Consider the following 24,784-nt stretch of genomic DNA (forward strand, 5'->3'; position numbering starts at 1 on the left):
TTAAATATAGAAAAAGTCCTTAATCTAATTAATATGGGCATTTGCTGCATTCGGAACATCTCGGCTACTGTTCGAAGGGGTGTAATATTCCTACGCAAATAGGATCGTAATCATTAAAAAACAGTCAATCTACGTCAGGTGTATTCTATCTTTTCATACTTATTCTGCCCTGTGTTACATTAAATTTTAAATAATTATTTCACAGCAAATAATACAAGGAAAATGCAAGAACAATATTTATGTCACTAGCTTATGTTTACTACTTTCAATTACGTCTTTTGATTTTATATAGAAAAATGCAAGCAGTCTGTGTTTACATGTTCATAAAGCTAAACATAATTTTTACTTCATAAGCTAGTAATAAATAGACGCAGTTTTTTAACAGTTCCTTGTAATAAGCATGCATAACATTTGTTGTAAATCAGCTTTCATGAAGTATACATGAAATTTAAAGAACAATAAACACCATATGAACGTTTGCTTGGTTTTGTACGGAAACGTTAAGGCGCCTCCAATAAGTGAGATCATGATGTATAAATCGGCTGATTTAATTAGACGTTTTAACATTAATCAATTTCATTCATTCACAAAGATTAATCAAAGCACAGAAGGCGCTGAATTTGTTTGGGTCTCAGAATGTAAGAAAGGTGCAGGTTGTGAGATTATATGTATAGTGCCACCAATGCTTTCCAGCGTTTAAATTGTAGTAAATTGGCTATAAAACTAATTGCAACACTGATATTCAATCCAATGTTTATTTGACTTTAACAATTTGAAAAAAAAATAAGTTACCTTTACTGGGATTTGAACTCCAGACCTCTCGCTTCCTAAGCGAGCCCGAAAACCCTTCAGCCACGGTTAATTTATATGTGAACGGGCTGAAGAAAACCATATTATTCTAAATTAGGGCTTGTAACGAATTTAACTGTTGTTTAACACAGATGTAAATAATCCTGGAGCTTACTATAAGCATTTATATTTATAAAGAATCAAAGGGCTGCAAGTTCTGTGGTATTTTCTGATCTTTGCAATCTAAATCGTACTGTATATCTGTATGCATTTTCCTGTATAGGTTTATTTTTATGTATTATAATTCATTTTGCAAGGCACCAGAGTTTGATACATACGGAATTCTGCATAACTAGAGTTGCATCAAAAAATCATTTATGTTCATTTTTTACGACAGTCACACTTTATCCTTGCATATCATGGCTACTTCCGTAACAAAAACACTTAAAAAAGAATTTAACAAAAAAAAAAGTTTTCTCGACTGGGATTTAAACTCGAGACCTCTCACTCTAAGCGAGCGCGTTACCACTGTACCACGGAGAAGTTATACACAAAAGGTCTGAATAATATAAAGTCATTCTAGATTTAGAACTTCCATTGCATTTCGGGTTTGTAATCCTTATTAATTTCAAGGTATTTTGTTCAGGGTAAACCTGTTGTTTAAAATTGAAGTAAATATTTTAGCGAAAATCCTCTCGCCAAAAGAGTCCGACATGTAGAATCTATATATTCTACTACTCGGTTTGTGTAGTATTCGGTAATAAATAGTATTTTTATTGATAAAATCATATTCATCCGCGTAATTTGTGATTGTGCATTTATTGACAATTCTATAAGCCAACGCTATTGTTTAACTTTAAATGCGTTGTAATTTGTTGGATACTTGTAACAAAATAAAATATTTCTTTCTTTTAAATCGCTTGTTTTAAGATGTTTTGAGAACTACTTGTTGTTAGGTTTGTCGTAAACTTCTGTGTCAGAGATTGAATGTCCGCTTTGTATTTAGTTATTTTCGATCAGAAAATACAATAAAACAATATTAGAAATCTTCGACCATTCGGATATTACTTTGCTTGAAAATTGATGCGCCTGTCTTTGACCATCTTTACGCAGTGATCTCCCCTGAATTTTTCGGCTTTAGTGTACATGCAAAAGGGAAGTAACCGCTTCAAAAAAGTGGACTACTTTCGGCATTTGCAATTAACAACATTAGACTCTGAAATTTCGCTACCATTATTTGTTTGGTCTGACGACCCAAACAAATAAAAAAACGTTTATTTTGCCGAATATTTTCTCGATAAGCTTAAAATGTTTGTCTAGGTGAAAATGTTTCTTTTTACCTTGTAAATCATTTTGTCTTTTTGACAAGAAATCGCCTAGGCAAACAACTTCCAGCATTTTGAGAAAAGTGATTAAGAATAACAACAACAACAAAAATGTTCTAGTCTAAAATGAATTGATTTTATTAAAACATCTGATCAAATCGAACAAAAATCAGTCGTCTAACTACTCATGATTGCACCAAATGGAGGCCCTTTCACGTTTCCGTAGTTTTGACTAAAACCAAACTTAGTGCTTGAAGTATCTTTTAAAAATATAATATCTTTAACTTGCAATAAAACAGTGCAAAGCATAAGGTAAAGCAATAAATTTTCTAGGTTGGGGAATTGTTAAAAAATATCCACTTTTCTGAACTTACTTCTCCGTACGCTTTAATTGCCTTTGTATATTTCTGCTTATTAAAATTTTCATCGCCCTCCTTCCGGTTTAAATCACACATCAAAATCTCCTTCCTCGTGTATTGTTCATCACTCAACATCTTCAAGTTCCTACACTTATCTTCAACTAGTAAAGGTCCATGACTCTGTCAATTATTCCGATCACAGTTATCTTTTCCTGTTTATAAAGGTGTACTACATAAATATAAATAATCTCGTTAAAATCATATCTTAACCATTTGCTAGGTAGGCGAAGAGTAACGGAGCGAAAACGGTGATATGATTTTTTATGAGATTGTAAGTATAAATAATATAAGATCACTTCTGGACAATTCTCTCCCTCTAAGATATTTGTTTGTGTATTTTTCTCAATTCCTTTCTCTTTCTAAAACGACGAGAAGTAATAATGTTTAAATAGTTATTGGCTAAAGTAACAAATAAATCCGAATTAAGGTATAACTGAATTAGCTAAACATAACAATTAATGTGTATTTCGTGAATAAAAAAAATTTATACAGTGAGTTTTTAACACTCGGTGAGTATTTTATACTCAAGCGCTCACAAACGAAAATCCAAATTACAAATCTATGTTTGTTTATCTATTCCTTTCTTGGTGAAATTAGCGGCGAAATTCATTACAGTTAAGCAAATAAAATTCAGGATTTATTAGAAAGTAAAAAAGCATGTTTTGCCTGCAATAGAAACCAAGTTTGACACGTACTACTTAAAATATATCATTTATCACTCACGAGAATACTTAAAACTGAATTAATGTTTAAAATAAAAACTTGTACATCTAATCGACAGATAAGTGTTTTTAGTACAGAAGATTTATATGTATTGAAAAAAAAACTTGCATTTATATTTTCAATATTTACCAAGGCTATGTCTGTTTAAATCCAAAATCTATTCCAATGTTTTTATCACAATCAAACACGCCGGATTTATTTTTTACTTTAACCTTATTCCATTTAATCGATCAAAATAATTCATGTTAATATATACGTAAAAATTAGATTATTAATACATAGGATTAGTGTTCTCTTTGAAAAGCGAGTAATCCATAAACAATAAATTAAACCTTTAATCTTTCAAAAAATATACAGTTTAAACTCTTGTTGATTAAACATCAATAGGGCAGGCTTTTGAAATCCGGTTGATAACATTTTTTGTGTAGCCTTATCGCTCTTTCTTATCATATATTCGTTCAACATTTCTCACTTTCAAATTATAATGTGCAAATTTAAAATGCAATTTCGTTTATGACAAATGCAGAGTATTCATTTGTAGATGTCGACTTAAAATTTTCCATTAGTCTGTTTCTAAGTTGCAAGCTTGTCCATGCGGAAAAGATATTGTTAACGGCTTAAATGTGATGAAATTCTTAATATATAGATTATGATTTAAAGTAAACGCAAATGTTATATAAGAGACGGTATAGCTGTAGACGCTAATTAAAAAATTTATCTGATCTAAGCATTGAAGGGCCGCACACGTATTTCTTATAAAAACAAAATGGAAACATTGTGTGCGTACATGTATTTTCAATGACGTTTCTTCAATAACCCTGCCAATTACCTTTACCAATAGTGCACGAGTTTCTTGTAATTAGTAAAGCGGGCATTAGAGGTTAATTTGATGTGAAATTTCCGAAAATATTGAAATATTTTCGATTATGTTATACAGAAAGTTTTGTAAATGTTTCTTACATCAGGATTATGTACAGCTCAGAGCAAAGTAAACATGTGTCTCTATACGCAAAATAAATAATATCATGGACTTTCAAAATCGATAAGGCATATTGATTTAATTCTGTTTGGAATCACTGTGAATTATTATTCTGTTTGCATATAAGTATGTACATGAAATGAGTTTATTTCAAGGAGAAACTATCTGTGTCTTTGCCTGTTTAAAATTTTCAAAATTCCTTTCCTTTTTCCATAAAGACATAAAATTTTAGACCGCTTAATTTGGGTTTTATGTCAGGTAGGTTCGAAGGAGCCGCTGGTCTTGAGCCTGGATTCATCCTTCAACAATACCTCCCCCTCCCACGTTGGAGTAGGGTTGGGTATCCCGCTCGCAGCAACCCGACTTTTCGAACATTTTCAAAAACTTCTGTTTTTACAAAACTTTATTATTCAGATATAATGGAAAGTTTATATTTCTTTACTTTTACGCGAAGTATTTGGCATGTTTTAACAGATGAATTTGCTTAAAAAATGTATGACTATAAGTCATGCGGAAGCTTTTTTGGACTTTTGTCTTAACAAAAATTGATATGTAGCTTTATATCTGTTGGTTGGGAAAATAAACGGTTAGTGGCTCATACTCCCTCTAGCCTCTTTAAACTCTGTGTTGTGTTGTTTATTATTTCAAAGGTGTATTATTAAAGAATGTAAATGATTTATGCTCGTTTTCAAAGGAGTGTAACGAATTAGAGCATAAAGAATATTAAATGAATGGTTTACAAATACAAAAATTCGTTCATTTTTTCTTGTAATTTTACAGTCGGGGTCAAACTTAAATTTATATGGTTGTGTCATTAATGTTGATTAATCCATGTATGAATAAAATCAATTAATAGCAAAGTTATGCCAAATTTTATTAATAATTTTTTTTATTTTCATCATTTCTATTCTATTACTATATTCTTTTACTATATTTAATTTTCTTTCTATTTCGCCATATAGAATGTAATACGCACATAAAAGGAAAAATCTTCTTCCCTCTTTTTTATTTTCAACTAGACATGCCAAATAACTAGGTTCTGGACTCAGTGGTTTCACACAATAAGACTTAAATTAAGTGTTTTCTTATATATGTTTATATAAATCAAGTGACCACGGGGCGGGCCAATATTAAACCCTAGGGACATGCTCATACTAGACTTTATCAACTTAGTGACCCCGGGGCGAGGCCAGCATTGACCCCAGAGACAAGGTTAATACCAGTTATTTTGTGGCCCACAATGTGATGTTACATGCCAAATATATAAGCTCAGGGCATCAAAGTTTAACACAATATGTCTCAGATGTGTTTTCAAGTATAAGTCTATATAAATCAAGTGACCCCGCCCCATGATTCATTTTAGTTTTGTGAAGGTCAATACGGCAATGGTACATGCTAAATATCTAAGCTCTAGACATTGTAGTTTCACACAAAGAAACTTTTATGTGTTTTCCTATGTAAGTCGCTATAAATCAAGTAATCCACGGGACCGGTCAATTTTGTTCACAGGAAACCCAAACCTATGTTTCATTATTAAGTTAGATCTATATTTCTGCCAAAGTTTTAATTTCCTTCCATCGGTTCAAAAGATACAGACTGGACAGGAAAATTTTGAAAGTCAAGTACAAAATGAAAAAGTATGACCTTGACCTGAGTAAGGTCTGCACATCGTCTCATAATGGTTAACATTTCTGCCAAGTAGGTTCAATTTCCTTCTACTGTTTCAAATGATATATACCGGACACGAAACCTGCTAAGAGACGAAATGATGGACGACCAGGTGCATAACATTCATAATACCTCATTTTTTTTGGGGGGGGGGTGGGGGTGTGGCAGGGGTATAAATATCATGCAGAAAATCAGGACAAATTTGGCTCTCGAGAGCATTACCCCTCTGGCAAACTATAGTAAAATGCCAAACCCCTTTGGAATATGCATTATCATTTGAGGACTTCTGGTAAAAATCATGTATCTGCACCTGATCAAAAATGAAAACTCCCTGATTTGAACGACAAATTGCGGACAACAAACAACTAACCAATCCTTATAGCAATAATCGAGCATTATTTACTCAGGTAAGCTTAAAAATAACAATTTGGTTCTTCTTCGTGCTTCTAACTATTCTACTCACATTGACTTGACAACAAACATAACAAATATAGATTTAATTATCTTTATTATGATAATAAATTATATTCAGGCACATTTGTATAACACAAGAGTATGGATACACCTACAGTACAACCTGTGTACATAAACACCCTTCATGATGAGAGAAAAATTTAGTTGTTACTGACAAATGTTGCTCTTGAGAAGTAAATAACTACCGCGAATTGTTACTTTGGGAAGATACAATACTCTTGTTTAAAGGAGGAAATTGCTCTGCAGACGGTCGCTATGTTGAGGTTGCACTGTAAAGTCAGATAAATAGTTGGTATACAAATAAATTCATTCTGCTCATGTTCACTACTAAATCATTCATGTGATTTAACATTTAGGTTTAACACTTTATCATAACTCACATAAATATCTTTAAACAAATTACATAAGTCACTCAATTTCATAATTATTCCCTAACTTGTAAAAAGATGGTGACAATATAAATGCATAAATAGCAGAAATCGTCACCTTAGTGCAGTAACAGGTTAACAGCTTGTAAATTTAATAGGAGATAATGAGTTTTTGCACTAAAGTGACGAAATATGCTGTCAACATACTGGCTTTTAAGAAAAATAAAATATAAACATATTTTAAGCACTATATTAAATTTGCGTATATATTTGCCTCATGATAGCCAATTGCATGTTGCAGAGGAGACACAAAAATCAATTAACAGGCCAAATTACCTTATTTTTTTATTCAGGGCCATACCTCAGCCAAAAAAATCATTCAAGCAAAAAAAACAACAACATGTAAAATGCACTAGAACTTGAGCTACTGATCAACCCTGTAAAGTCTTACTGAAATTGCAAAAATGGTATAAGAGGAGTAGTCAAGACAAACTTAAAATGAACATGGATATTCATCGAATGACATTTTATTAAGTTCATATGGACAGATGACAAAGAAGTGATACCTAACTTTCGACGTTACTTTGTAGCACAAAAATAGTCTTAACAAAGATGCATAATGTAAAATAATATACATATTAAGCAAAAACTGCACAATACTGACATGTACCATACTTTGGGGTATTTTTGAAGAGGTTAATTTTTCACCTATCTAAGTGGCGGAATAACAACGGAAAATATACTTATAAATATAACAAAAACATATCATAAATTAAATACAAATTATACGATTGAAAATGAGACAGTACCTTAAATCTGATTTTTTCATTCTTCGAATTGAACTACATGTAAGTCACATGTAAGCAATTTCGTTTTGTTTTGTTTCACATTCGTTAAAGAGTCTATCCTTTTTTTCCATATTATATAAAAATTAATAGTAAAGATAAAATGTATGAAAGGCAGATATTTCAATAGATACTGACAATAAATAAAATCATGGAAAAAAATTAACACTAAACATACTTATGTAATATTTAACAAATTTGTTCTGAATTTCTATCAACTAAAATCTTTTAATATTAATGAGTTTGAAAATACATATTATCAAAAGCTCTGAACCATTACTATTACAATAGCTGTATTTACTCATTTGACCTAATGTTGATCTTATGATTTATTGAGTTATATGTTCTTTATTCATTCTTTTTCTTTCCCTTCTTTATCATTTCTGAATTAAAACCATGCAAAATAACAATCAAAATATAAAACAAACAGACTATTTACTACACTATACTATAAGTTTAATAAAGATTTACAATTTAACAAAAAAAAACAACAAAAAAAAAGAACAAGTTTTGAACCATTTCATTTTGGAGTGCGCTAGTAATGTATATAATTTACCCACGATCCCACTAACATTTGCCAACGAGATGGATATACCTGGAATGTAAAATCTTTTTCTATACAAATGTACAGAATTTTCATGGCATTTTTATCACATTTTTTATTCAAATTAATTTTATCTTAATTTTTGTTTTCATTACTTCCATAAAAGTGCAGGTTATATATAATTACGGAATGTACATCAACAGTCTGTAAGTGGAAAGTAAAAAGACCTTGTTAAGGACCAACAAAGGCCCCTTTATTCAGCATTCAAGTAAAGATTAAACATTATGTTTTTTTACTATTAGTCACTATTGATCACAAGATAAGTGTGAAAGGAACTTCACTGAGGTCAAGTAAAAACACATAAAATTTGATACTCTTACATGAATATCAAATGGTACACTTTAAACAGAAAAATACATGTATACAAAATATAATGTATAATAAAGAAATAAACTTAACATGACAACAATAATCAACATTTTTTGTTCAATTTTAAGGCATTTTGAGTCAAAAGGTTAGATCATATGGCAACTTTCCAGCCTGACTGTTGGAGGAAGACCTCAGGTGCCCCTCTGTGCATTATTTCAGGCACAAACTGGCACCAGAGTAGAACCACCAACTTTCCAAAAGCTAGCTTGATTATTGCTAAGCTTTCTCACATGAAAAACTCCAAAGACACTTGAGTAGTTCGAACCTACCGTAACAATGATAAGAGGCAAATTGTTAAAAGTAAATGACCTTTAACACTCGGTCATGGACATTCCTACTGTATAAAAGGTTCAGAGATTTTCTTTAGCTCCTGTGATCCAGATATGAACTTAAATATTTTAACTTTGAACAAATTTGGTAGTCCTAAATGCAGACATCCCGGGAAAAAGTGTCATCAAATTTGATTCAATAATGTCACAAGAAATGCTGTTTCAAGCAGGAGTGGATTACAGAGGGACAGATAATCATTCCATGTCCACTCACATGAACGTTCACAGATGAGGTCAAAATATAAAATAAATATTTCAAAACATTTAAATAAGATCTACAAGTTTGACACAATAGTAGGAACATGAAAATATACTCAACAACAAATTTGTAAAAAAAATAAATATACATAATTATACAGATCTGATATTCAAGACAAAGAAAAACATGATGGCCCAACATAATACTCAGCATTCTCTATAAATTCAAAGATTGCATTGGCAACAGAGTAATTCAAGATCTTTTTTAATTTCTATTTCATTATTAATGAGCACATATAAGTGCAAATAAAGTATACTATCTGCCATGATTATTTTGAATGATCCATAACAAAATATTTAACTTAGGGATGATTATTTCTCCTTTTCTTATTTATCTCTGGTGACCCTTAGTGGCAATTATTTAAAGTAAATCTTCAAAATATCAAACTTAAGGTATTAGCACCCTAATGCATTACCTCCGCTTTGAAGAGTATTCAAATAGGCTAGAACTACTTATTCTGGTTCCCGGCATGCCAAGTTTAAAGAATTTCTATTGAACAGTTTTAATTTTGCCTATATGTCTATATGAAAACTCCCAAAAACGTCCTTAAGAAAAAAAGTTTGTAAAATGTAAAACAATTCACAATAAATGTAAAAAAATATTAATGTTTAATACAGAATATAACAGAATACATTTAGTATTTGTATTATCTTTCTATTTTCTACCCACTTACAGAGTAATGGAAATTTCAGCAATTATTAACTAAGTGTACGTAATTTATACAGATACATGTAAATAGCACCTTAGGCTTGTTTAAATCACTTAAAGTGATATTATGCCAATCCAAGTGTAAATGGTCATTTAACTGGTAAAAATAAGAATAACTTAACAATATGCCATAATCGTGTTCAATTTTATATTTTAGTACGAAATATTAATCAATAATCCACTTGACCAATGAATATTTCTATAAATATCATTCAGAATGTATTGAAAAGCTCACTTCTTAAAGTGCATTAAAGATACATGAAGTTAACGTTAGACTTAATATGATATTTCACCACCTTCAACTCCTTCCAAAGTTATTGATCTGTTAGCTATTTTTTGTTCATGTAATAGGAACATATATTTTTGGTCACCAACATAGTATAGGTCACATGGCAACTTTCCAGCTTTAATGGTGGAGGAAGACTTCAAGTTTCCCTCTGTACATTATTTCAGGCACAAGTAGAACCACCAAGGTTAGAACTGCGAGGTTTGGAAAGCTAGCTGGTTAGCTTTCTTTCATGTAGAATCTAAAGACTTATGCAGCTTGAACTTAGAGAGATGAGGGGAAACTGGATTTAAAATAAACAACCTTAACCATTCGACCATGGATGCCTCGTAATAGAAAATTTTCAACATCATTCTACTAAGCAACATTTATATACAAATGAATACTCATGTACAGTTAAATTTTCGTTAACGATTATGGAGGTTTTGGGGAGTTTTCAATTTATCTCAGACATACAGGTAATATTAAAACATTTCAACAGAATTTCCTTAAACTTGGCATGTTGTACTAAGCTACATATATGTACAGTATCAATTTTTGTTAACAATTAAATCATGTATAATTATATTAACCCGTTAAATCATACTTATACAAAATGAATAATCCATTTCAAAGAATAAATTTCGGTTTGTACGCCAACAATTTTGGTAATACTTGCTGACCTTGGTTTTCTTCTTTTAGATCAACGGCTCCAACATTATCGCTACTGTCAGCATTGACTTTTAGTTTTACCAATGGTTCTGTTTCTTTTTGTTCCGATACAGGACTATTAAAATGTTTGTAAATGTGAAGCTCTAATTCATCTGGAGAAGTGAATTTCGACTGACATATACCGCAAACAAATTCATCGTTATGTACATGGCTGTCCATATGTTCCTTCAGTCTGTTTTCAGAGCTGAAAGTGTCCTCACAAATACCACACTGAAACATTTGTGCTGGTAAATGAGTCTCGGCGTGTTGTTCTAAAGCAGGTGTAGAGGAAAATGTCAAAGTACATATTTCACAAGTTAATATTTCTTCATTCTTATCTGCCTGTGACTGAATGTTTTCTGAAGTACAGTCGACTTTGTCCGTTTTCTTTGATGTGTTTATATTATTCTTTAAAGGCGAGTATTTCAGTAACTTATCCAGCTTTTTGTGTTGTTCTTCCTCTTTCTTATTATTTTGCGCTTTATCAAAATCAACAGAAACTTTAAGGATTTTATCACTAACCTTTTTGTGAACTGAATCTTTATTCTTAAAACAATCAACCAAATTTGACCGAGTAGATTTTCTTCTTTCCTGAGAATAAGGAACTTTTCGTTTATCATTTCTATGAAAAGATTTTTTCTTGGCAACTGCTTTACTCTTTGTAACATTTTCTTGTGCATTTGCAAGTTTTTCTTTAAATCCTGCATCTCCCTGGACATTAGCTGTTCTTTCATCAGTTTTTCTGTCAAATCTTTCAGTCCGAGCTCGTTTAAATTGTAATCCATCTGATCCCTCCGGAGATGTGGTGCGTTTTCTCTTACCCAGATATCGTTCAAGTTTTAATAAGGTCATTCGTTCCACAACCACTTTACATGGCCAGATATTATACTTTTCCAAAGCATTGCGTTCTTGTAATTTGTTTTCAATATGTTTTAGTTCTGTTTCATGCATGTCCAAATCAGATGAAGAAGAATGATCCTCATTTCTACCAGATCTTGATTTTGTTCTTTTATTTCTAGGACTAGGTATATCAACAGCAATTTCTTCAAACCCAGATGAATCAGTGTCCGATAACTCACTATCTGTATCATCCTCAATGAACACTAACTTTTCTTTGGGTTTCAAAGATTTGTCTTCAACCTTTTCCTTTCCTCCTTTTGTATTTACTGGCGAGTATTCTGTAGTTTCTCTTACCGCTTCAAAACTTTCTTCCTTTTCCTTTTCTTTCAGTTCATCCACATTGTCAGCATCTATTTCTTCTTTCATGCTTTCATTTACATTTTGTATATGAAGATTATCGACCACTTCCGGACAAATCACATGGTTATCTACCACATGGTTATCTACACAAATTCTTTGAAAGTCATCTTTTTTTGAAGCTTTCAGAACAAGATTATTTCGGTTTGTATTTGTATGAATGTCTTCACATGAGCATAAATGGGACATTAAAGTATCCACTGACTGGAAAAGAATTTGCGTACAAAGGCACATAATTTTATTAAGTTTTACATTAATAGGTTGATTGCAAAATGTACATTTGCCACTTATGTTGAGCTGTGTCGTATTAAAGCAGCCACCACACTGTATCTTACTTAAATACCTTATCAATAAACTGGTAGGTACAGTAACAGTATCGTTATCATAGCCACTTACATGTTCCTTTGCTGGTGAACCTTCTGATAAAGGACTATCTGGAACAGTGTGATCTTTAGCAATGTGTTGTACTAAAAGTTTCGTGGATTGGAATGAATTTCCACACTGTCCACACACAAACTCTGATGCACTGTGATTTTCAGATATGTGTGACTGTAAATCATCATGACTTCCAAACTCCTTTTGACATTGGCCACAAGTGAATACTGAATTAATATCTGCAAAACATAATCTTAAATGACTTTTCATCTCCTTGATACTGTCCAATTCCAAATTACATTTACCACAAATGTAATCAATGTCTCCCAGTTTATCAACATCATTGTCAGAATCCTTCTCACACTCATGCTTTGACTCAAAATGTGATATCAAATCATCTTGCGACTCAAACTTAACATGGCAAAGTCCGCATTCAATATTCACCATTGGATGGAATAATTCCATATCATAAGAGGTCTTCCCCAAACCACAAGATAATTTATCATTGTCTGGGATCCTCTCCAACTGAGAAGATAATCTGTTATCACTATAGGATATTTCGGAATTCTCTGATCTACTAGGACATCCACTTGACACATGCAGCTCTAGATAAGAGCTATCTGTAAATGTCAAACTACAAAAGCCACACCTATATTGGACCTTTCGTACTGGTGTTTCCTCATTTACAATTTGACCTTTTAACCTTTGGGTCAATTTTGGAAACGATCCTATTGCACACCTTGACCTTTTAAAATGTTTATGTAGGTCATCACCATTTCTAAATGTTGAAGAACAGATTGAGCAAGTAAAATCTGTGTCAGTCTCCTTTCTTTTCTTTTTTCTGGAAGTAACAGTAAAGTATCAAGTTAAGGTCTATAAAATCAAAACAAAAAAACCAACTTGTTGCAAGAACTGCTTTTACATTTAGGCATAAATAATTTTGTTTTCTAATCCTTTTCGTTTCATAAAGAAAATTCTGTAAGTATTTGCCTGGCATACCCATTTTTGGGCACATTTGCCCACAATTCTTTATTTAGAATATATCTTCATCACACACATTTAGTCACTGTGACGTTGATCTTTGATATACAGTTACTGACCTCAAAATCTATAGAGTTCATCCAATGATAATTACCACCCTCCTCACTACAGGAGGACTGTAAATCAAAGCTTTCTATACTAACTGCTATCAGTTGCATAAGCTGTTTTTGTGAAGTGACCATGACCTTTGACCCACTGACCTTACAATTTATAAGAGCAATCTACATGTACTTGTCTAGATCAATAACCCCAGTCTTAAGGTCTTTCTGTAGTAACTGATCAGGCAAGCTTTTTGTGACCAAAGTGTTGGTGACCTTTACTTCTGATTACCACAAAATTAATAGGAGTAATCTTCTAAATTTAAAAACAACCTACCTTAACTATTATTAAAGGATTGGTAAGACAAGCTTTTTGTTGTCAAGGTCACAGTGCCTTGACCTTTAACCAAATGACTTCAAATCTCTATGATTTCAATATTGAAATACATTTACCAACAGTAAAAGCCTGTATGAATGTGTAGACTGGCCTGGCCCTATACTTATGGCAAAAGCTTATAAACACATTGCATTCAAGCAAGTTTCAAGTTCAATAAAATGAAAAAAGTCTCTATCCCCCAAAAAAAGAAAAACAACAATAAACACTATGGTGGCTTTTAAAAGACAACAAAACATTTTGAATACTGGCTACAACTATTTAATCAGCTAACCTGCTTTTTACTTTTGTCTCTGTTACATGGGATCTATCTGTTTTCTTTTTAGTCAATGAGGTCTTCTCTTTCAATTTGCTATCTATAGACTTCCCTTTCCCAGTCCTACTGCTTTAAAAAACAAGAGGGCCATGATGGCCCTAGATCGCTCACCTGAATTATCAAACTCATCCAAACAATTACCTAGACAAGCATTCTGACCAAGTCTCATGACAGGTGAGTCAAAAATGTGACCACTACAGTGTTAACAAGGATTATCCATATTTGAGCAGTGCGACCTAGTTTTTTACCCAGGTGACACATATTCAAACTTGACCTAGAAATCATCAAAACAAACTTTCAGACCAATTTCCAGGATACTTGGATCAAAACAGTAGCAACTAGAGTGTTAACAAGATTTTTCTATTTTTAGCTCCGGTGACCTAGTTTCACATGCGATTTCGAACTCATCCAAGCAATTACCTAGACAAACATCCTGACCAAGTTTGATGATAATTGAGTCGAAAATGTGACCACTAGAATGTTAACAAGGTTTTTCCATATTTGGGCGGTGTGACCTAGTTTTTCATCCAAGATGACCCATGTTCGATCTTGACTTAGAAATCATCAAAACAAACTTTCAGACCAATTAACAGAATATTTGGATCACAACAGTAGCCACTAGAGTGTTAACAAGATTTTTTCTATTTTTAGCTCCTGTGACCTAGTTTTTCATCCGAAATGTCCCATGTTCGATTTATTCCCAGCAATGACCTAGACAAGTTTCCTGACCAAGTTTGATGACAATTGAGTCAAAATTGTGACCACTAGAGTGTTAACAAGGTTTTTCTATTTTTAGCTCCTGTGACCTAGTTTTTCATCCGAGATGACCCATGTTCGAACTCATCCGAGCTATCACCTAGACAAGCATCTTGATCAAGTTTGATGATGATTGATGCAAAAATGTGACCGCTAAAGTGTTAACAAGGTTTTTCTATTTTTAGCTCTGGTGACCTACTTTTTCATCCGAGATGACCCATGTTCGAACTCATCCAAGCTATCAACTAGATAAGCATCCTGACCAAGTTTGATGATGATTGATGCAAAAATGTGACCACTAGAGTGTTCACAAGGTTTTCTATTTATATAGCTCCGGTGACCTAGTTTTTCATCCGAGATGACCCATATTCGAACTCATCCGAGCTATTATCTAAACAAGCATCCTGACAAAGTTTGATGATGATTGGGTCAAAAATGTGACCACTAGAGTGTTCACAAGGTTTTTCTATTTTTAGCTCCTGTGACCTAGTTTTTCATCAGAGATGACCCATGTTCGAACTCATCCAAGCAATTGACTAGACAAGCATTCTGACCAAGTTTGATGATGATTGGTTCAAAAATGTGACCACTAGAGTGTTCACAAGGTTTTTCTATTTATAGCTCCTGTGACCTACTTTTTCATCCGAGATGACCCATGTTCGAACTCATCCAAGCTATCACCTAGACAAACATCCTGACCAAGTTTGATGATGATTGGGTCAAAAATGTGACCTCTAGAGTGTTCACAAGGTTTATCTATTTTTAGCTCTTGTGACCTAGTTTTTCATCCGAGATGACCCATGTTCGAACTCATCCGAGCTTTCAACTAGATAAGCATCCTGACCAAGTTTGATGATGATTGAGGCAAAAATGCGACCGCTAGAGTGTTCACAAGTAATTGTGGACGGCCGGACGGACGACGGACGACGGACGACGGACGACGGACATTCACCGATCCTAAAAGCTCACCCTGAGCAAGCTCAGGTGAGCTAAAAATCAAAATAAATATAAAAATTAAAGTACTGGAACAATGTCAATTTGAGTGAACTTAATAAGGAGAAATCAATAATAAAAACTTTCCTATTTAAACATACAGAACACAAAAAATAATTTACATAGATTCCTTATAGACGCAACAAGAAATATTGCTAATGCCATTATAGTGATTAAAGTGATTGAGGCCCGCATGGAAGATCGGGAAACTGAATGTGTTAGCCTCATTAAATAAAGTTGTTACTTACTTACTTACTTACTACTTACTTACTAAAGCTCCCCAAAAATCAGCACATTTGTCAGTGTATTTCAATACACATGACATCAATAAATAAAGCTGTACATGCAAGAGTGTTAAAACCTATCTTAGTATCCGTAGCTTTAAACCCTTATGACCCCAGTTCTGCATGGAATTAAATTCATTTAACAATTTTTAAAGGTGACCACCAAAATGACCACCTGTGAAGATTGGATGAAATTAGCTTAGCGGTTAATGAGCAGATGTCGTTTAAAGTAAAAGTTGACAGAGGGACTACGGACGTCCGATCACAAAAGCTCACCCTGTCCCTTTGTGACAGGTGAGCTTATAATTTAAGCTGTATATGCAAAATTTCAGTACCGCTGATCACGTCTAAAGAAACCAAATAACATTCATTATACTAAACCTGAAATTTTGCAAGAAATGTTCCTACTAAATACTAAAGACATTCTTAATTTGGTAAATGAAAGATTGCACAGAAATCTATCTTTAGCTCCTGTGACCTAGTTTTTGTAAAGAAATGACCCGTGCTAAAACTCATTCAAGAAATTAACTAAAGCATCCTGACCAAGTTTGATGACAATTGAGTCAAAAATGTGACCACTAGAATTTTTAAAATGATTTTGCATATCTGAGTGGTGTAACCTAGTTTTTTTACCCCATGTGACCAATATTCGATCTTGATCTAGAAATGATCAAAACAAACTTGCAGACCAATTTCCATGATATTTGAATCAAAACAGTAGCCAAAAGTGTTAACAAGATATTTCTATTATTAGCTCCTGTGACCTAGTTTTTCATCCGAGATGACCCATGTTCGAACTCATCGGAGCAATTTCCTAGACAAGCATCCTAACAAAGTTTAAGGAAGATTGAGGCAAAAAAGTTACCACTAGAGTGTAAACAAACAAATGTGGTTAGACGACTGATGACAGACGATGGACATTCAACCATCCTAAAAGCTCATCCTGAGCTAACTCAGGTGAGCTAAAAATCTAGATGCACACAACTTTTTATTAGTGATGTACATTCAATATTCCATGTACATTGTATAGTTAAACTAAAGTTACTAGCAGGGACTGCTTTTTCAAGCGAAGTCAGGCCATAACTTAGTCTTAAATCTCATTACTTCACCCTAATTTCAGCATTATTCTTGATAAGATGCTTAAGACTTGTGCTAAATCTTTAGTTCTTTCCGATTAGAATAAAAAGCGTACCTCCAAGTCGGACTTTCCCTAGATCCTGCTTTCCCTTTGCCTGCCGGCAATTCCGGTTTGTCTGAGCCAGAAACGTGACATACTTTTACATGGTTCATGAAATGTTTCAGAATGGTATATTTTTTCCCGCACCGACACTGGAATTTCTTCTCCTCGTTGTTGTCCTTATGAGGTCCTTTGTTCTTCTTCAGTCCCATTTCTAGTGGAAATTTTGCTTTAAGATTCTCACAACATAAGTTACTTCCCCTATAAAAATAAAATTATGGACAAAATATTATACTTAATGCCATTGATTGGTTGAATTCTCTATTACATCTTTTTTATTGCATACCCGTGCAGCTTTTGCGTCTCCATAAAATGGTATTGCAAGATGGTACATATATTTTGACATGACATCATTTATATTATACAAACATAACCTTAAAACTTCCTAGAACTAACCAGTACCTGTGTTGTGTATTAGACTTATCATAATCATTACCCCAATAGGGCTCAGTGACAAAGTCATTACTCATTAAGGCGTGATGGGTTGAAAAGGTACTCTCAAGTACAATGGTTGAATAATTATCGTTCACTTTCTTACGTGTGAAGCAACATTTAATTTAGTATATTCACTGAGCTGCTAAGGGAGGTAGGATGAAAGGCAGATCTATACCTTAACCAGGGACTGCAAAATCAATTGTCCATACTGCTGAGTGCTCAGGTTGTCCCAAAGCATGTGCGTTACAAACAGAATTTATTTTATAATTAATATTAAATGGGCAAGTAAAGAAAATGTTCATGTAAAAAAAGACAAGTTAGTGGAAAATAGATCTAGCTGGCCCTGATTGTTGCCCATGACACATTAATGTATTATGTAAACATTTGTATGTGTCCCCATTACACTGCATGTTTGTCAATGTTGCAAGAATACTGGCACTATAATAAAGTCCTGGCACAATAATAAGGCTATGTGTCCTTAGTCCAACTAATTGTACTGTGCGAAGAGATATGCTATTTTCGCCTCAAAATATATTGACCTGCCAAAGCGAGATTCTGCCCCAGAACAAAAATATCTCAGAATCAAGCTTTGCGGCATGTCAATATATTTTGACTACATGTGTACCCTACTTACATCTTTCACTGCTTATAGACACGGACTTAAATCATGAAGCACATGCCCAACATCATGCCACCTATGAAACCTTCACCTTGATTTTGTATATAGTAAAATACTAGGCTCTGTCTTATTGGCCTGAAATTAGAATTTGTATTTGTATATTAAAGAAATTGGCTGGCAGAGAATTCAAAAGTATGATGGTTGCTGGGTAGAGTATAATATTTGTCTTTAAGGCAGGGGAGGCATGTGTCTGATGAGCCAGGTAGAAGTAATAATAAGGACTAAAGGAGGCATTGGTACTACAACCAGTCATGAACAATCTAATAGAACATCAGTAGCCTGGCCTAAATCCTTTTCCAAGGAAGCACCATTGTAGTTAACTTGTTTATGACATTGCTGTGAGGGAAGAAGTTGCTGGTGAGCCATCCAGCAGCCCTACACTGTACCATCTTGATCTGTTGTATTTTACTGTGTATTACGACTACACTTTGTGCTGAAGATACTTGAGCTGTGGTCTAACAAGCAACATCCCCAAACACTTATTGAGTAATTCCATTAGTTCTGGCTTCCATAATTTGAAATGTCAGTCACTTATTTTTTTTTTTGACATTGTGCGAACAGATCTAGCAGTACTATAAAATCTGTTCGCTGAAATCTCTTCATCTATGATTCCATCAGTTTTATCATGCCAAAATAATATGAGAAACCTTGATAATACCACAGGTGTTCGGCGTGTGACACTTAGCATGATGAAAACCATTAACCATTGTCTATGTTTATATAATCCATACATATCATGTCTACCTAGAACTATCACTAAATGTGATTAATACCACCGCAAGACTGCTTCGGAAATGAGGAAGTTACTAGTAATAGAACACCTTGTAAAATAATTGAACTAGAATAATAGTTGTGTGCAATTAAAGATAGTTAAGGTAAAAAAGTTGGGTAACTGTATAATTATTAAAAGGGACAAGGCATGTATAGATTAACTCCGTAGGACTGAGATCCTGTTCAACAAGATCCTGTGCTTATATATTCTTTTTTTCGACTTTCAAAAATTTGCTTCTATAGATTGTTTCAATAATGATTACTCTAACCCACGAAAACTGAAACTCATGCTTATGTGCCACCTGTAGATCACCTGTGTAATAAGACCAAGTTGACCTGGTTTATGCTTATTCGGTAAAGAGTCAACTCGGCCCTATTCCAACTCAGCAAGGGCCAATTTTAAAAAACTAATAAAAAATATTAGTTTCTTCTGGTTACTTGCATGTTATCAAGGCAAACCGTTTTAAATGATAAATAAGAGCTACTGTATCTCGTATATTAGTATATAATTGTACATTGTACTTCTGCAGAATTAAAGCATATTAAGAAGAAATTTGTTTCTTCTTGTAGATTTGTTAAAAATCAATATAATACAAATACGTGTTTCCTTTGATGCTTTTGTTTCTAAAGCAATCTTCAGTTAAATTAGTGTAATATTTGCAGAATTTAGGTGCCTTGAAATGTGACTGTTTCAATAAATAAATGTTCTGTATTTTTGTTTCATGTCACTGTTGTGTTTGTTCATCGCCATCGGTAAATGCATATATCTTGATTTTTGTCTCATCTTTTGTCTGTATTTTTTTTGGTTATTTTTGATAATACACGTTTTATTGAAATTTGAAAAATTTCAAACGTTTGTTCTTTATCTCATTATTATATAATACATTAAACATGTTACACAGACTTCTCGAAAGTTAAAAAAAAAGTGTCAGACATTCGGTCTGACAAACCATGAAAATCTGTCGGACCGAAACGAAATCTGTCAGACCGAATAAAATGAATCAAAATCAAAGGAAAACTTGTTTTTGTATTTCTAAGACACTTATCAGTTTTAATTTTTTTGCCGTAAAAATCTGCACAGTCCGTATAGCGCATCATCTCCTCCCAGTCATACCCCAATGATTCACAGGGAAATCTGTAATTATTTTATTAAATCTTTATATATAATTCAAACAAGGGATATGAATGAGTCATTACCCAAGTTCTACTACAAACACTTCATTAAAACCTGTAACATTGCAGGAAATAGCTAACATTTCAGTATTTACATTGGCTGTCAAGTTGTCGGCTGATGAAAAAAACGCTATTCGTCGCGGTTAAAAGCCGTTATTATCCGGATTATTATTATTCATTAGCCAATGAAATTGACTGTCACTAACAGAAGTTGGATTTACACATGGAACATACAGTATGGGCAACATCAAAATGGAAGCCTAGGATAGAAATTATCAAAACAAACAAAAACTGTTACAATAATTTGTACCAGAAGTTAATGATTGCAACATTGATGGTGGTGGATGATTGATATTTAACCAATACATGATTAAACTTCCTTATATGAGCATACGTTTGCATTAGAATTTAGATGTCGTTTTACATGTGTAATTTTACAAACCGAAATTTTATGAATGTGTGTAAAAATGAAACATGAAAGGTTGTTTTTAATAATATCTTGTCCATGTAACAAAGTGAGTCATTTCTTTTTAAATTATCGATTCTTTCATCAATGTCCAACAATCAAAAGAAGAAGAAAAACTGTTGTATACTGCGTTCTATTTACTTTTTCATGAATTGAGTAATTTGTATCCCTTGTTATATTATATATGCTTTTCTCTCGTCGATTCGTGACTCTTATTTGGAAAAAATGCACTTGCACAACAAATATCAGACATACATACAGTTCAATAAGTGCATTTGTTAAATAAATTCATTATTTTAAGTTCAAAATCTTTAAATTACTTCTAAAAACAACCGCTCAAAGATAAGAGCATCTGAACATGTCAACCATGATTGTCTTGCTCGGCTGGACGCTTACCCAGCGATTCGTGATATCCGATTCACCCTGTGACGTCATCAAAATAAAGGCGCTCACACCACTAAATGTTCGCATGGTTATTTTCAGTCCGATCTGATCAATATAATTTATGTTTCAAAGTCTTAAGTTAATTCTTACAGCATAATGAATTTTTTTGGCTTAATTGCAAGTGTGTTTGAAAAATCAAAATTACATTAACATTGAATATTTTAAAGTAATTAGGTCATCAGCTGATTGAAGGGTAAGCTCATTTACACTTCAATTACGCATTTTGACTGGATAGAATTGTCAAATCGAGTTTCGAATAAAACTTGTGTAGTTTTCGGATGGTGTATGTCCTTGCAGAGGTATTTATACCAGCCATTTATTTAGGTCTCGAATCGATGGAAGGCACGAATCGATAAGAATAAGGCATATTTAGTGGGAAAGGAAAAAAATGACAGAATCCCCTGATCAACGATTCAAAGTCCTGGTTCCATTTTTCATTAAGGAAGTGGCTAGCCGTACGGGCCCGTACGGCTAGCCAAATGTTCTAGCCGTACGTGAGTCACGTACGACTAGCCAGGACACATTGTATTGGCTAGCCGTACGGCACTTTTAAAAATTATATGGAAGTCGAAAATGCATATGTTATTTTATGACTTTAAGCGAGGATTTGTACAAGACACAGCAATTGTCTTCGTATGTTTACTTTTTAGAGATTAATTGCCTTGTTGGCTACAGTAAAGAAAGTATACGAATACAGTATATATTTTTGTCATCTCAAGACGTCGAGAAAAAATAGCGTTTGATTGCAGTTAAATAACATCAATTGAAATAGTTTGCAAAACTTTGATATATATATTTTTTGTTTCATTTAGTTTAATTTCAAATGAAAAAAAGGCCGAAAATAATTGTTGTTGGGCTCTGATAATTGCGTCAATTACCGACTGTATAGAAGTTTGTCCATCATTAGGGAAAGCTTGCCTTAATTAATTAACGCTTATTAATTGATTGTGCTTTTATGTTCGATATTTAAAATTATCTATACTGTATTTGAAAATTATTAAATGGTTTTTGCTTTTCACCGTTTTTTTTTCAGTATTCTTTTTATTTACTTATTTATTTATTTAATTATTTATTCCCCTCCGAACATTATATATTCGATCCATGTGCTTAATTAACAAAAATGATTTAACAATTTATCTTTCATACAAATAATTTAAAACAACAAATCATAAGCATGAAAATCTAGGACGTTATAACATACAACTTTGACACTTTTATCAAAATAGATTACACAACGCTTGTTCGTATTCATTTTTTTACAAAATGACGGAGCATCTTTATTAAAGAGAACACACTAGGACAAATACGGAGACTTGATTAAAATCCTCGTTTAAAGACACAACATAACATATGCATTTTCGACTTCTACATAATTTTGAAAAGTGCCGTACGGCTAGCCAATACAGTGTGTCCTGGCTAGTCGTACGTGACTCACGTACGGTTAGAACTTTTGGCTAGCCGTACGGCTAGCCACTTCCTTTCATTAAATTTTGTCTCAGGTCTTATTCTTTTCATCCTTTTACTGCTGTTCTGCGCCCTCTGATGAGTGATGTAGACTTTTTTCTCAGGTTTGGCACCTTTAGCGATGCCATTTTGTATACATGCGACCTAGATAAAAGCCAGACAGTCGGACCCACTGGGAATAAAAAATTGTCGGACCTTATCAAAATTTATCGGACATCGGTCCCTCGGACCGATGTATTTCGGGAAGTCTGCATGTAATGCATTCAGACTTCCCAAATACAGTGGTGAAAATATGCTGTACGGATTGTGATGATTTTTAGGGGGAAAAAATTTAAAACAAAATTGGCAAAAAGTGTCTTAGAAATACAAGTTTTCCTCCGATTTTGTTTTAAATTTAATTTCATTCGGTCTAACAGATTTCGTTTCGGTCTGACAGATTTTCATGGTATGTCAGACCGGATGTCTGACACTATTTTTAACTTTCGGGAAGTCTGTGCATTTATTAATAAATTGAAAAGTGGGCCGAGTTGTAAACTGGTTACGATGCGAGTCGTCAGTGGTGCGAATCGTTATAATTATTGTTGCATTCACAACAAGACATTACCGTTTTGTCATACTTGTTCCTACCATGTTTTAAAAACAGTAACATAAAAGTTCCATATTTAATTTACCTTTTAAATGATCAGTTTATACCAATATGCCGTGTTTCCCTCTATTTTCTTTTCAGATAATATTTGTATAATCGCCGTCTGCTTCCGGTTGGTTAAAAAAAAATGGGATACTAATCGACGGTCTCCGGTCTCCGGTTTTCGAAGGTACCCTATACAAATCAAGATAAGATAAGATAAGATAAGATAAGATAAGATTTTAGATAAGACTGGGACAGACGATAATATCTTTCTGTCCCAGGATAAGATAAGCTTTTAGATAAGTCGGCAAGTTGTAAACAGTACAACATAAGCTCTAACTTAGAGCTATCATAAAACTTTTATGTACTTCAATTTTTTTAGTAACTATCTAATTATGTATAAACTCTAGATGTTAACAATTACTATTTTAATTAATTTATATATTTTTTATTTTAATTATTTTTTTAATACAATACGTACTGTACATGTCACTGTACTACAGTATGCTTTAATTAGTCATCTTATTGCATAGTTCTTCTCAATCTTGCTATTTTTATTTCATGCCTATATAGTTGTTACTATGTTTAAATGTTTTTACTTTTCAGATCTGTTATATGTTAGTTAATATGTTTTATGTCTTTGTTATTGTCGGTAAATACAATGTAGCTTAGATTATTAGCTAATGTTTCTTGTAAATTGTAAATCGACTTTAAATAAAGTTTCTTGTATCGTGTAAGAGCTTTTATAACCGACTGTATATAACATAAAGTATAATATCAACAAAGATACAAACATAAAAGATAAAAAAACGATGGTCTCTTGGTTAGGCATAATTGACATGAATAGAAAAGACTTACATGTATTGACAATTGCTTATTAGTGTCAATATCTTGAATGATGAAAGGCTTCCTACGAAGAAACCTTAACATCGCCTCTACGTCCACCAAAGAAACGGCCTACAAAGCACTAGTCCGCCCCACAGTGGAGTATGCAAGCACTGTCTGGGACCTCCACGAGAAGGGAGACATACACCGTCTAGACATGGTCCAACGACGTGCTGCACGATATGTTAAGAACAAGTACCACAACAGGTCCAGCGTCACAGACATGCTTGCATACCTTGAATGGAAATCACTACAAGAACGTCGCAAGGAGGCCAGACTGATCATGCTCTACAAAGTCATCAACAACAAGGTC

The 24,784-nt window shown here is 33.2% G+C and overlaps 1 protein-coding gene across 2 annotated transcripts; it reads right to left on the minus strand.

Annotated features, from left to right (window-relative positions):
• Nucleotides 1–6,387: 6,387 nt before the first annotated feature.
• LOC132713307 (zinc finger protein 521-like) lies at nucleotides 6,388–23,731 on the minus strand. 2 transcript variants are annotated; one of them, XM_060695837.1, is made up of 5 exons: nucleotides 23,630–23,731; nucleotides 18,596–18,715; nucleotides 17,482–17,727; nucleotides 14,215–14,325; nucleotides 6,388–13,308 (listed from the first exon to the last, which is right to left on the minus strand). In XM_060695837.1, coding segments are annotated over exons 2-5 (2,913 nt in total). In that variant the 5' UTR covers nucleotides 18,598–18,715; nucleotides 23,630–23,731; the 3' UTR covers nucleotides 6,388–10,754. The 2 variants fall into 2 exon arrangements, with proteins under 2 accessions (XP_060551820.1, XP_060551821.1); XM_060695838.1 differs by lacking the exon at nucleotides 18,596–18,715 and having other exon boundaries at nucleotides 23,630–23,719.
• Between the last annotated feature and the right edge of the window lie 1,053 nt (nucleotides 23,732–24,784).

The sequence above is a fragment of the Ruditapes philippinarum genome, unplaced genomic scaffold (genome assembly GCF_026571515.1).
Source record: "Ruditapes philippinarum isolate M1 unplaced genomic scaffold, ASM2657151v2 ctg4771_1_1_1_1, whole genome shotgun sequence".
Lineage (NCBI taxonomy): Eukaryota > Metazoa > Mollusca > Bivalvia > Venerida > Veneridae > Ruditapes > Ruditapes philippinarum.

Coding starts and splice junctions, on each gene's coding strand:
- LOC132713307 (XM_060695837.1), bottom strand. Junction 14,326..17,481: donor AGGGAAAGTCCGACTTGGAG/GTACGCTTTTTA, acceptor TGTTTTTTAAAG/CAGTAGGACTGGGAAAGGGA. Junction 13,309..14,214: donor GAGACAAAAGTAAAAAGCAG/GTTAGCTGATTA, acceptor TGTTACTTCCAG/AAAAAAGAAAAGAAAGGAGA.